This window comes from Mytilus edulis, chromosome 5, assembly GCF_963676685.1.
Source record: "Mytilus edulis chromosome 5, xbMytEdul2.2, whole genome shotgun sequence".
Taxonomy (NCBI): Eukaryota; Metazoa; Mollusca; class Bivalvia; order Mytilida; family Mytilidae; genus Mytilus; species Mytilus edulis.
The window spans coordinates 47,662,271-47,676,532 of record NC_092348.1 but is presented as its reverse complement, the minus strand read 5'-3'; the positions used below and the strand labels follow the sequence as shown (position 1 = coordinate 47,676,532).

General features: G+C 32.7%; 1 protein-coding gene across 1 annotated transcript in view; it reads left to right on the top strand.

Annotated features, from left to right (window-relative positions):
- LOC139523817 (von Willebrand factor D and EGF domain-containing protein-like) overlaps positions 1-14,262 on the top strand; it is a 38,602-nt gene that overhangs the window by 13,449 nt on the left and 10,891 nt on the right. The window contains exons 6-15 of the mRNA XM_071318104.1: positions 534-620; positions 1,482-1,871; positions 2,872-3,021; positions 4,103-4,315; positions 6,299-6,510; positions 7,162-7,507; positions 8,713-8,859; positions 9,761-9,944; positions 11,684-11,868; positions 13,650-13,904. Of these exons, the coding sequence (XP_071174205.1) occupies positions 534-620; positions 1,482-1,871; positions 2,872-3,021; positions 4,103-4,315; positions 6,299-6,510; positions 7,162-7,507; positions 8,713-8,859; positions 9,761-9,944; positions 11,684-11,868; positions 13,650-13,904 (2,169 nt within the window). The remainder of the gene's footprint in view (positions 1-533; positions 621-1,481; positions 1,872-2,871; positions 3,022-4,102; positions 4,316-6,298; positions 6,511-7,161; positions 7,508-8,712; positions 8,860-9,760; positions 9,945-11,683; positions 11,869-13,649; positions 13,905-14,262) is intronic.

Below are 14,262 nucleotides of genomic sequence, written 5' to 3'. Positions count from 1 at the left end.
CGTGAATAATTATCGATTGCAAAACAGATTTTACATATTATGGGTCAAACGACTCACACTGCAAATAAATTGAAACTGTATTTCTGTCAATGAAGAAATAACATAAAATATTTGGTGAACACTGAATAACGCGCGTGTTATTTAACAGTGTGCACCACATTTTTTATGTTATTCGAATAGACAGAATAAAATATTACAGTCATTTCTTATAATTTAATTCTAAATTCCATTTTAACCGGAGAAAACCATGAAAAAACGTTGATGACGTCACGGTCACATGACTAAATCATGTCTATGGGCTCATAACAAAATAACGTCAACCAATCAGAAGACGCGTTACATCCAAAATTAAATTATATCTGAATGATATCAATAAAATAACATGTTGGTTATTTGCGAATCTGACCAAAAAGGCAGGGCAAATGTTTTTGTAATAAATCATGATAAAAGTTATAACGTTGTAATCTGATATGATTATTGGAGATTGAAACAAATGATAGACCAAACAATGTATAACAAACGTTTTTTCATAGGTAAGGTGTTCTGTAAGAATACGAAATGAAGCTGAAAGCCTCCCAGGTCCTTATTTTGAGAGTGACTGGTTCAAAGCTGGTATATACGTAAGTAGATGTTCTCTTTTACCGACGTTTTAGCCAGCAGCTGTCTAATTGAATTAATTTGTTATACGTTTTGTACTTAGACCGTACGTAATGTACCTCTCTTTTAAATAAAATACGACATTTTTGGTTTCATGTATATACATTGAGTCTTTTCGGAAAAAAAATAGTACATGCATGAAGGGATTGATACCTTCAATATTCTATTTTTCTAAAAGCAATGTGCACACTGGTATCGTTTTAGCTTTATAATAACACTGCTCTGTCGTCAGTTTTATACCGTTATGAACCTCCAGTGCAATGTTTTCCGCGCAAATTCGCCCCATGCAATGCATTGATTCCTTGCCTAGCTTTTGTTTTTTGCCTTTATAAGCTCGTCAATATTTGAAAGATATCTACTTCCAGTGTTCCATCACTTTGGAACACCAGTGGTTGTAGGTGTTAGATATACAATCCTATTTGCGGTATACTGTTTTGCAGAGACAAATTTTTTTCAGACTAAGACATTCTGATTGTACCTTTCCTTCTATTTCTTGTCAAAATAATTTGTTTAATAATATATACATTTGATAAACAATAGCACATCAAAGTATGCAATACATGAAATATTTTATGATTAAGTTTCAATTTTTCAGACAAATAAGTTACAACACTAACAGATATGCGTACGTCTCAGCTGGTAGTCGATGACGTTACCGAACGAATATTTTTATTAATTTTTTTGTGATAAGTGAAAATTTTTAATTGGATACATGTAGTAAATAAAATACAGTATCTTGTTGTTTAATTTGTTTGAGTATTTGAATATTTAAAAATAAATTCAAAATTAATTTAGTTACTTTAATTGGTGTATTTAAATTCCAGCCAGATCAATTTCAATACCAAGTACTTGAAAGTGAGAGCACGATAATCTCATATACGGCTACCGTTCCGGTTGGTTGTTTTCGAGCTGACCAAGTTTCACATTGTAATCATTTACTTTACGTTACACAGCCGAAATATCAAAATGTGCCAACAACTTGTTCTTCAAGCAACATTTTGCAACAGGACATTGCTTTCAATAGTTTCCAGTTCTGTGGGTTAACAGTTCCTTCACAATATGGGGGACAGTCAATTCAGTTTAATGTGACAGGATATATTGACGGTCAATACAGTGGGAACAGAAAACGATCAACAAAAATAAGACTTACGTCACTCATAAGTAAGGTTGATTTATCAGGTGCTTGGGACAACATTACTAGTCCTGACATAGAGGTAATTAACACTGTATAGAATCGAAAAATGTTACATTCGGTCAAGTTCAAATCAACTTAAATCATATCGTCCGAACAGATCAAAATGAAATGGAACAGTTACAATTTCGTCCGGACATGGCTTCGTATTTTTTATTCAGTCTTGCCAAATTGTTGCCATGTTAGCAAAAGCTTAATGTAAGATGGGAGAAATCCATTTATTTCTATTTCGTTACCTATTTTACTAAGAAGTCTTGTTTACATGATCAAAAATCAACAGATAACATTTTAAGTCCCTTCATTACTTGGAAATCATTCCGTATCATCGCATGATATACGAATACGAATACATTATTTCTCAAAAACTACAAACACATAGTTATAGAGAACTATTAAACTTCAGATAAATCTACATCTTGTGTGGTATCTATTTCATAAAAATTGCTCAAACAGTAATTTGGTATTATTTTTTTTTAATATAGATTTCAGTTAAAAATGATAGGACATTTTTGGAGTGAGAACTCCCGTTTGTCCTATGAGTCTACATACTTATAGTGTGTTAAGTCGCTGAACTAATTCTAATTTCAACCCTATGTTGAAAGTCCCGAACGGTTTCACTGTTTCAATATTAAACACTGAATTGTTTGGTGAAATGCAAGGAAATTGTGCTTTTTTGTTGCTCAAAACATGTATAGTATTCAAAATAAGATGGGTAGTCATATAAAAATATATTATAACTACTGAAAAGCAGTTGTTTTATCACTCGAAAAAAAACGACCTACACTCGAAAAAAAATGGACTGATTCGCTAAAAAAAAACATGATCTAGCCGGACACTTGCATTTTCCTTTTAATTCTCAATTTCTTAAGATTCATTATCAAGAGAAATTTGACTATGTTGTCGTTTTCTGTATTTTGTGGCCATGTATAGACGGTTTCGCAATGCCTGTCCTACAGACAAAGTCACTATTCAATGCTATCAACGTAGGAACTTAACTAAATATCACATTAATAACTTTGTAGATTTTAGTCTCTGATGCTGATGAAAAAATGAAAAATCGCCTATGTAAAGTGTTCAACGATCCTCACTTTTGGACTGCAGACAGATTACGATATGATTACTACGGTGTTGGAGAGTACATCCTGTACAAAAATACAAAATATCCATATCAGGTATATAGGTAATATTAATTCCCACCTGATATTAATATTTGCTCGTCAAGTTTTTCTACCGAGTATTATGTGTGTGTGCTTGTCAATAATATCCTACTAAACCCGTGTATTTGACACATGTTTTTCGTTGGTTTTAAGAATGTATTACAAAATTAACCAAAAGAGCAAACCTCACTCGTAACATATTTTTCTTCTATCAGAAAGTGTTTCTTGTTAGAATATTATTACAGGTACTAAAAAGCACGATGTAATTTGTAGTATATGACTTAAACGTGATCAAAAATGCATTCGATATGTTGTTGTAATACAATGGCATTTGTGAAAAAAGGTTGTTTGAGATACGTTGTATACGTAAATAAAATTTCATATTATATTTTTGGTTCGTGTAGCCCCAACCTCTTGCTTAATTAACTTATCTAAACGATTTTGGACGGTCGGACGCACGCAATGCTCAGAAACACAATGTCTCTAACGTCTGTTTTCCAGTAATAAAATTGTACCAAACATATTTTGATTTTCAAAAGTTACAAAAGTCAAATCTCTTCTTGTTATGAAATCGTGGAAATGCCACATCAAGTAGTTGTTTAGTCTTATTAAAATAGCTAGTTGAAATTGCATACAGTAGTTGGATTTTTTTTTTAAATCTAAGCTATTTAATACGTTTTAGTATTTGGAATTTTTATCAAATGTAAGTTTTAAAGCCCCTAAGGTCAAGTTGACCCTTTTGTGTGTTTTTGTTTGTTTTCGACTATGACTAGACTTTTCTCTGATGCTTATTAAATAAGGCATGTACTATGACTGTGAATGTCACATTGCTGTTGTTGTTTTAATAATTATGTATATACTTTTTGGTTATACTGCTTGGTTTACTTAAGGCAAACTGTTTATATATTGAGTTTTTCTTGTCGTTGTTGGAGACTGTATAACACATGATGTTTTGGGGTACCTAATTGCAAATGTCTCTATATTTGTCTCGATCAAACATTTTTGTTTAGTGGGGGTGGGTGACATAATCTTCATCTTACAATTTACAATTAAGATAAATATGTTTATATATTCATAATTTGTACTTATATTTTAGGTTAATGCATTATTTACAAAATGTGGAACTGCATCGTGCAACTGTGGAGTGGCTATTCAGGCTGGTCAATCTCTGTTTGTTGTTAGAATTTGTAAAAATATATCCAAAAAAGTTAAATACGTCCGTGGGCTATCGACACCTTTCGTCGATAAACGCATATGTGATGACAAAAGCATGATTATAGAGGAAAACGCCGCTTCAGGAGTATATGATGTTAGTACTTTTAAATATTGAATACTTGATTTTTAAAATTATTATATATATATATATATATTTATATGGTTCGCTATTTACCCCCTACGGATCCATACAGGTTTAGTAAAATACATAGGAGATGAGGCCGGAAGTCCGTAGGGGGTCAGTAGTGAATCGTATAACGAATTTATCGCACGCGAAACCCTTTTATGCGCGTTTCGTAGAGAAATAAAAAATGGAACACAACAAAATAAAAATTTGACGTCACCAATCATGCAGAACCATTAATATAAAAACATTGCAGTAGAATATGACGTCGCCATTAATAGAGGCGTGACGTCATGAACCCCATATGGATTTTGTTAACCCCTTACGTAACCATAGGAGGTCACCACGTGACGGCATTAAACCAATCATAACGTGATAATTTGCCCGCGGTACGATAGATATATATAGAAAAATGAGCAGTTGGTCTCCAAAAATTAAGTATTTTGTATATGCCAAAAGTAAACTAAGTATGCCGCGATTAGGTTAAATATTATATGAATAAGGTATCAGTGCCACGACTGGGCGATTTTGAAGTATGATCTTAACAATTCTGACTCATTGTCATTGTATTGAACTTCTCTGTGTTGGATTACCGCGTCACCTAAACATCTGTCTTATTAAACGGTATTATATGCTTTTGTTTCTCTTCTATATTTGATCTCGTACAGATTTGATTCCATTGTACTCCCAAATTTGTCTTTTAATTTTTCATCATCAATTTATTTAAGCTTTTTTCTTATATTTTATTTCATGGCCGTAACTGAGATGATATAACAGTCATGTTATAAATTTTAAATTAAAATATAAAATTATTTCAATTTTTGCAACCACTGTGTGTAGGCCTCGAAAAAAAAATGTCGTCACGTATCTTTCAGGGTAAGTAGTTATCAAAAGTACCAGGATTATAATTTTATACGCCATACGCGCGTTTCGTCTACATAAGACTCATCAGTGACGCTCAGATCAAAATAGTTAAAAAGCCAAACAAATACAAAGTTGAAGAGCATTGAAGACCCAAAATTCCAAAAGGTTGTGCCAAATACGGCTAAGGTAATCTACTCCTGTGGTAAGAAAATCCTTAGTTTTTCGAATAATTCACATTTTTGTAAACAGAAAATTTATAAAAATGACCATATAATTGATATGCATGTCAACACCGAAGTGCTGACTACTGAGCTGGTGATACCCTCGGGGACGAAACGTCCTGAATACAAAAGATCTTTATTATAAGATCTTAAAATGATTCCACTAGTATTATAGTATGATATTTTCTCAGAATTGTATTAAAGTTGGCAAAGGGGTTTAATTTGCGAGAATGTAGTTTATATCATATTATTTTCAAGAATAATTAAACGAAACAGGTCACTGGGATTGTTGTAAAGCTATATATTATGTCAAATGAACATAACTTGTGAGGAATATACAGGAAATCAGCATTGTTATGTTTCATGGTACATGTAAAACGAACAGAAAGAAAACAAACGACTGGCCTGACAGTACACAGGCACTTGTTTTCTATCCATGGCAAGATCTGCTACTAGAGAATTTGGCTTTCATTACATAATATCGTAATATATGGGGATAGTAGATCTTACCATGGATAGAAAATAAGTGCCTATGTCTCAGCGATATCATTTGGGAGTAGCAAGAGCAATAAACCGAAAATTTTGGTGAACGTCTTTAAATCTATAGTTCGCATACAAATACATATTTTGTTAAACTATCATAAATGCAATAAAATTTAATAGCGAATGAATCCCTACTTTACTGTCGATCATTTTGTACTTATTGTATTGAGTTCAACTTTTAATTACATTGAGGAGTGACTGCGCGTCAAATCTATTTGTTAGGAGGTTTACATGTAAAACGGCTAGCCCAATGGGGTGACGAGAAATTTTTAATTTATTTAGCTATCAAGACAATAATTAAGATTTTTGTCATTGTTGCAAACAGGTGACGTTGTCGATCGGAACAACAGTAAGCTTTAGGGTTAGTGGAGACTATATCAGTTACATTACTGTAAAACCTTCAGTCCTAGACCTTGGTAGTGCAGAAGGACTTTGTGGATACATAAGCAATGAGAACGGAAAAACAGACGATGATCTTCGTAAAAGGAATGAAACAGTTACAACGACGATTATAGAAGATTTTGCCAAATCATGGGAGTGAGTTAATGAATTCTTTTTGATTAAAAAAATAAAATCTAGCATTCATACATGAATTTGCATATATCTATAACACCTATATAAAACACATTATTTGAATCGTCAATCTAAAATCATAAATATATACTATCTCGGCGTTCACTATCTGTCTAGTTATATACTAAATTTGAAAAGGGACTTTCCGTTTTGAATTTTCCTCGGAGTTCAGTCTTTTTGTGATTTTACTTTTTTTATTAATACTAATCAAATATTTTTCAGTTATTATGAACATCAATTAAAATGTACAAGTTCGTTTTAGCTTATGCAATAACTGCAGTAAACAAAAACAATTCTATATATACAACATGGAGTTCTTTGACAAAAATAATTATTTGTAAGATTGTTTCATAAGTTTTCTTTTTCTTTTTCAAGAAATTTGACGAATAATGTGTTGGCTTGCATTTAAAAGTTACAAAACCAAAATAAGAACAAATAAAAAAATGGGTTATGATGATACCAGTGTACATACTGTGATTTTTTTTCTCTTGGGTATCAATGTTCGTGGATTGCTGAAATCTTGCATTTTCGTGGATATTTGATTTCGTTGTTTAGCAAATCTCTGAATACAAAGCCTATTGAAAATATGTTATTCGTATTTATTTACATTTTTAGGGTAACAGGGACCAGTGAGTCCTTATTTGCCGAAAACCCGCCAGTTTTATCATATCAGAATAGTTTACAATCTTACTGCACATGTGCTAATGAGGGTGGACCTCAAGGAGGAATAACAGACAATAACTTTCTGCACTGCAACCTCTCTCAACCAATGGAAGCATGTTATGATGTACAAACTGACTTTTCGCTTGATACAAGATGTTCAGATGGCAATAGAAATAAAAGGTCAGCTGGTGATCCACTGCAAAGGGTGATAAGAAGCACAGATGATACGGATGATGTAATTGAGTTTACGCCACTGACTATTTCAGAAGATGTTTTCGACGACTCAGTCACTCTTGAGGTATGACCTTATAAACTAGTTAAAAACACTAATTCCTGTTATTAGATAACAGAAAAATAATATTTTCTTCGTTTATCTACATCGGGATATAATAGAAAAATCAGTGGATTGGTTTTTTTTGTTTAACGTCCGATGGTAAATATTGTATTGATAGTTGGATTCAGAACAAATGAACAATTAATTAAACAGAAGGTTCTGGAAGGGATTAGATCTGAATGAACTGCATAAACCTTAAGGTTGGACTATCATTCAGAAATTTGCCTTGCAATCAACTACAGAGAAATGGTCTTAAACGTGCAGAGCGCGGCACATAGTATTTAACGGTCCTATAATTGACGGATATAGCTGGATATTTATACACCATGCGGAAACCAAACGAAAACCTTCTTTATTATGGGTTATAATGTCGGACGTGGTTGATAATTCTAGGTAACCCTTTTTCACAACGCTGAAAAAAGAAATTTTCAAAATTGAATAGCAAGAGTTGTGTTCTGCAGGGAGGGTTGACCAATGCGAAGGCTGGGAAATTTGAATGGGAAGGGGCAAAACTTTTGACGTGGAACAGCTATCAACAAGCCCCATAGATAGTTTTATCTATGAACTGCATATATATTTGTCTCTGGTCGTTTGAATAAAGGACAATACCAATTTTAACATTATTTATTTCAGAAACATTCGATTTTTCCCAATGCCTTTCTCTCTCTACATCTGAATGTTCACTTCGGGGATCATTGAATACTCCATTATGGCACCTTTTACTATATTGTTTTTTAGTCAAAGTCTTTGTTTATCTGCAATTAAAGGCGCTTTTTTCAACGTTTGTATTATTATTTTTATTCGTATTTTTTCGTTTGATTCGAGCATTACAGAAGAGACGTTAACTATCAGAAAAGACATCCGGCGCAATAGAATTTGTCCCGTTAATATTATGGATTCCAAATTATCTAATCTCTTCCATATTTCAGCTATTTAAAAAATGTTTTATATATATTAATTACTTCAATTCTGTTGACGCACTCCGTCCTATCCTGACTTGAGTCCATATGATTCTTTAAGGGTTTTCTCTTGATTGGTATACAAGTTTTAAAAAATGGAAAACTACTGTCAATTTTGACTATTTCTTTTATATTTTATTTTCATTATGCACACGTATGTGTAACATCATGTAAAGATTTTATACAACTTAGCTTTTTCGCATTGATAAGGTACCTAAATGGAGCAATGGATGGACGTATGAACTTGCGGTGTCTTCTTGTAGAGAGTATCTAACCGAAAGATTTCCACCCGATTTAAGTGGCATTACCGGGGAATATCCAGATGACTACATTGAAACCTGTGTTGATGATATAAAGGTATTTGTCATGCCCTGCAAACGATAGGAAGAAAATTGCATGTTTCCGTCATATTAAATTTTGGTTTTATCATGTTTATGTACTAAATAAATTAAATGTTCCTATTCTAGAGGTTATAAGCGGATATCGTAGTTCACTGAACGTGAAATTGTGAGAGTTTCAGCTGGGCTTGTGTATTGTTTATTATTATGTTATCTATATTTGACAGCTAGCCATTTTACAAAACTTTTAACAAGATTATTTTGAGACATATTTATTTTCAGAGAATGTTGTCATAGTTGATTATGTGCATCTTCTATCATTAAAGAATCCATACAAACAATTTTAAAATGATGAAGCTTTGCAACAGTGACTGCAATCGATGACGTGACGTCATACAGATTAAAGGTGTGATAAAGCTTTTACAACCGTGCTGATATCGATATCATCACGGGTGGCGGACACAGCACTCTTTCCATTGATTGTATTACACATACAATTTATCTGTATTTACTACTAAGTATATAATAAAGAATTTTATCCCGAAAGAAAAAATAGAAAGTAGTATTAATATTGATGAATGGATTGATAAATGTAAAGGTTTAAAGGGAAAATTGTTCGTCATTTTTAGAACATTTCACTCTGCTATAAATTAATGTTAAAAAGTTCAAATATGCAAGGCAAAATATTCTCGTTCCAAATGCAGCTGTCTGTAAGAAAACATCATATATTTATAACACGATTTGGCAGTATTATTATGCACATGTTGTGTAAATTGTGTTGCTAAGTTAAAATTTATTGTAGGTGGTATTATAACTTTAATGATTCATCAACTCTTTCATTAGACAATACTTGCTTAAATGAAGAAAATGTGAAAAATATGTTTGATATTAATTATTTTCTAAATTTTGTGTAAATGCAGGCTGCAGGGGATACATCTTTTATGTCTACAACTTTGGCCACCATGCTTACGTCCGCAAAATCAGAATTGGAAAGGAACCAAACTCTAAAGGAAGAAACAACAGAAGACGGTAAAACAGTGCTAGAAAAACTCACAAGTCTACTCTGTTTAAACAACTGTAGTTCTAATGGGAATTGTATCAACGGTAAGTTACATATCAAACTGTAATAAATGATATTGTTAGTATGTATATTTTGTTTTTATATGAGTGGTTGGAAGTTGCATATGATTATGTATTTCTCTTCTGGGAATGACTCTCATTATAAAAAAAGGTTTTGTATTCCCTAGAACTCCTAGTATCTAACTACCGGTTTCTAACGTTACTGTAATAACAGATTTGGTTTTATATGAGTGTCATCAGTTAAGTGGCACAATATCGAAGGTGTCCCTTGTGAATCATGTTCCTTTGTGTTGTGACGGGATTTCCTCCCTTAGAAATAAAGTAGATACTTAGTCAATATTACGCGGTTGAGCTAAGAGAGTACTTCTTTAACTCAGTCGGTTAACAAGCTGCCTTGTAACACAGAGGTCCCGGGTTTGAGTCCCAGTAGAGACATGTGATTTTGCAAGAAGAAGCATGCTCCCCGGTTACATTGGCGCCCAACTAACAAACACACGGTACTTAGAGAGAAATTCTAGCTAGGGTATGGTTGTGTGAGAGTCATAATGGTATAATGACTCTTTAGGTGGGGGGAGTGTGACAGGATTACTTCCATTAGAAAATCTGGTAGTTACTTATTCAGCCGTAAGCGGTTGAGCTAAGGAAATACTTCTTTAGCTCAGTCGGTTTACGCACTGCCTTGTAACACAGAGGTCCCGGGTTCGAGTCCCGGTAGAGACAAAGACGATTTTGTATGTAGAATCATGCTCTCCGGTTACAGTGTATATCTTACAATGGAATGAGTCATAATTCTTTTTGCACTCAAACTAGTGCAGGATAATCATTAACAAAAATTATTGTGCACTGAACTTGTAGTCACTTCATCTTTGCTTTCGTTCTATCATGGAAAGCACTTAATCTATATTAGATTTTTTTTCAAGAAGAATAACACATAGACCTTGAAATATTCGTTAACTAAATGAACAGGGTGTATTTGTTCAGACACAACATTCGACATATCATCTTTCATTAAAAGTCGTCTCGTTTTAGATTATTGAAGAAGCTACGAAATAGTTATTCCAGGCGTTGGGTTAAAATAATTGACATTTTGCTTTCAATATATGTTGCCAAATGTTTTGAAGGTTGCATTCGAACACCTTGTAAGTTTCTATATTAATCATTTAGGTATAATTAAAACAAATATTGGATTTGTTTTAACGATGAGCATGTGTTAAGTGTAAAAGTTTTTGAACGTTTTACTATGCAAATGGCAGATGAAAGCATTCATCAAGATAATCGATGTCTCATGTTCTAGCAGTCTCCTATGGATTATAGTTGAAATATATTTTGATGCGAATGAAATGAATTGATATAGATTGACAATGTGTCGACAATGCAAGTTTTAAAAAAAAAATTAAACAAGAGTGTCACATAATAACCAGTCGAATCGATGGTGAACGGATATGAAAATATAGTATAATTATTCAAATGATACGTTTCACGGAAGTGAGGAAAAGACATGTTTTTTAATATAAATACCATGATAGACAAGTATGACCTCTTACACCTACGATCGGACATCTAGATCGTCAGACTAGTCTAATCAATGGTGAAGAGGTATTTGAAATTGGAGTCGTGTGCAACGGTCAAATAATGGAAAATTTTCTATTTACATTGATGGAAAATTCCGAAAATCTGTCCTATATGGTCAAACGAATATTTCTTTTCTTTATATCGTTTTTAATAAAAATGCGGAATAACCTTTTGCTTCTTTTAATAAACAGGTGCATGCGTATGTAACACCATGTTTGGCGGGGAGGATTGTTCTAGGTCAAGAACCACAGCACCGACCAACATTAGCGTACCTGAGCTAGGGTTATGCCAATCTAGAGCTAGATCATGTAGAAAGACTAACATTATGGGGCACTTTATGCCTCCTGATGTTTGGTGCAACATTCAACATTTTGAGGTATTTTATAATTTGACGTTTGATTAGATTGGCCGCCATTTATTCCTTGTATCTAGGATGAATTTAAAGAGTTTAAGTTATATCTCAAAATTTATCGATTGTTTTTTTGGGATACGACTGGTAGCAAACAATCCTGGTATTATCCAAGACAAATAGTTCAAAACATCGTGAGCTAAAATGTAAACCAAATTTGATTTGTTTGCAAATTGAAAACGAGTATATCTTTTTAATCGGCATAAGTTTGATAATTTATTACAAGCTCATTCTAAATCTCTGACAGTAAAACTATGGAATTATTTAAATGCAGCTTGGAAAATTAGATCACATATATGGTCATAATATTATTGTATACTCTGTAACTACTGTTCTCTGCTGTGTTTTGTTTGTTATATATTGTATATATTTACGTCTGCCGCCATAGCATGTATATGCTTCTTGCAAATAAAGTATTCATTAATTCAATTCATTTTGGTCCAATCCTACTTTAATAAACTTTATTGAAAAAGCACTTTACGCCCATATGGGCCAATGGCTTAAAACATGATACATAATATACAGTTTACATATATAAAGCAATGAAAATTAACGATGCAGACACTTTGATTTATAATCCTTGTCTTTTTTTAAAATCAATATATATATATATACAAGAGATTTAAATCATGTTAAGGACTCCCTGCCCTCAGTCTTAGTGACTTTTTTTAAAAAGGAGCCTAATTTGCATGTGTCCTGTTTTGTTTCAGGATTGAGGATATGTTTTAATTTATCTATATCATTTAAGTTATTATATTTATTTTCAAAAATAAAAACAACAGCTTTATGTCACTCAGCAGTCATTTTAGATGACTATTTTTCTGCATGTATTCGCAGATCCTTTAGCAATGAAAAAAATCAAAATCTTTTTGCACGATCCGCGTTAAAAAAATCCTGAATTTTGACACTTTAAGATTTGTATTTGATTGACAATGCAGGGGTGTGGAAATATTCTTGTTGTATGCACAACGCAAAATTTACCGGCCCTGCATTGTAAATTACTTACAACTTATAAAGTGTACTGTAAATATAAATTTATGGCATCTAAACGACGATTTAAGGAATCGAACTATCATGCAAATAAACTCATCATAAATACTTGGATTAACATTTTAGATTTTTTTCAGACGCGCATTTCGTCTACAAATCACTGATCCGTGACGCTCTAATAAAAAAATGTTAAAAAGGCCAAATAAAGTACAATGCTGAAGAGCATTGAGAACCAATAATTCCTAAAATTACAAATACAGCTAAGGTAATAAATTCCTGAGGTAGAAAAGCCTTAGTATTTAAAAAATTCAAAGTTTTGTCAACACTTAATTTATATTATGAACATATCGATGATAACTCGTGTCAGAACAGAAGTGCTGGTGATACCCTCGGGATTTAAATCTCCATTAGCAGTGGCATCGGTCCAGTGGTTTAAATAAACTCATCATTGATTCCAGGATTGAAATTTTATATTTACGTCAGACGCGTATTTTGTCTACAAATCGCTTGAATCAAAAAATGATACAAAGGCCAAATCAAGTACGAAGTTGAAGAGCATTGAGGACAAAATATTCCTAAACGTTATGCCAAATACAGCTAAGGTAATCTATTCATGAGGTAGAAAAGCCTTAGTATTGCAGGCAACGTGTTGCCAAAATGTTTAAACGTAAAATATTTATTTAAAGTCTATATTCAGTCATATTCACAGTTCTCATGCAGTACATTTCATTGAGTTGTTACTTTTATATTGTTTCCAGATTCTCGAAAATAACAGGTCATATACAGGACCACCAACTATTTCGAAAGCAGTAATAAAACATTCTTACATGGTGTCGTGTGAGTTTGCAAATGCTAGACGAAAGAGATCAACGTCCGACGCAACGGTCTTTGCTGATGGTTATGAGATTAGTGTATCTAATGATGGTTCCAATTATGGTGAAGTCGTCACTTTAATTGTGTTTGACGAGGAATGTTATTCCTGTAACACAGTTAACGTCACGTGTACTGCTATTGTAAGTTAATTTTTCTTCTCGTCTGTCTCTTCGCTAGCTTGAACTCTTTTTGTGAATAAAAAAATTATACCAATACTTTAGCATTGTATCCGCTAAAAATCGTCATTCGAGTACAGTTAATTCTTTACCTACAATTGCACATCTTTCTTCTCAAATTTATTGTTTAATTGAACAGGTTTATTTTGTCCTTGATCCCCAAGGATGACAAATACTACAAAAATGGTTATATGAAAATCTCAAGTTTGTCATTAAGAATTATCTTATGTGTTGGGCATCTGTATTGCATTGCATGTCATAAAAAAGCATCTACATCTGGTTGAAGCTATGTTTTAAGTTTCACATTCCTTATAAATCAAAA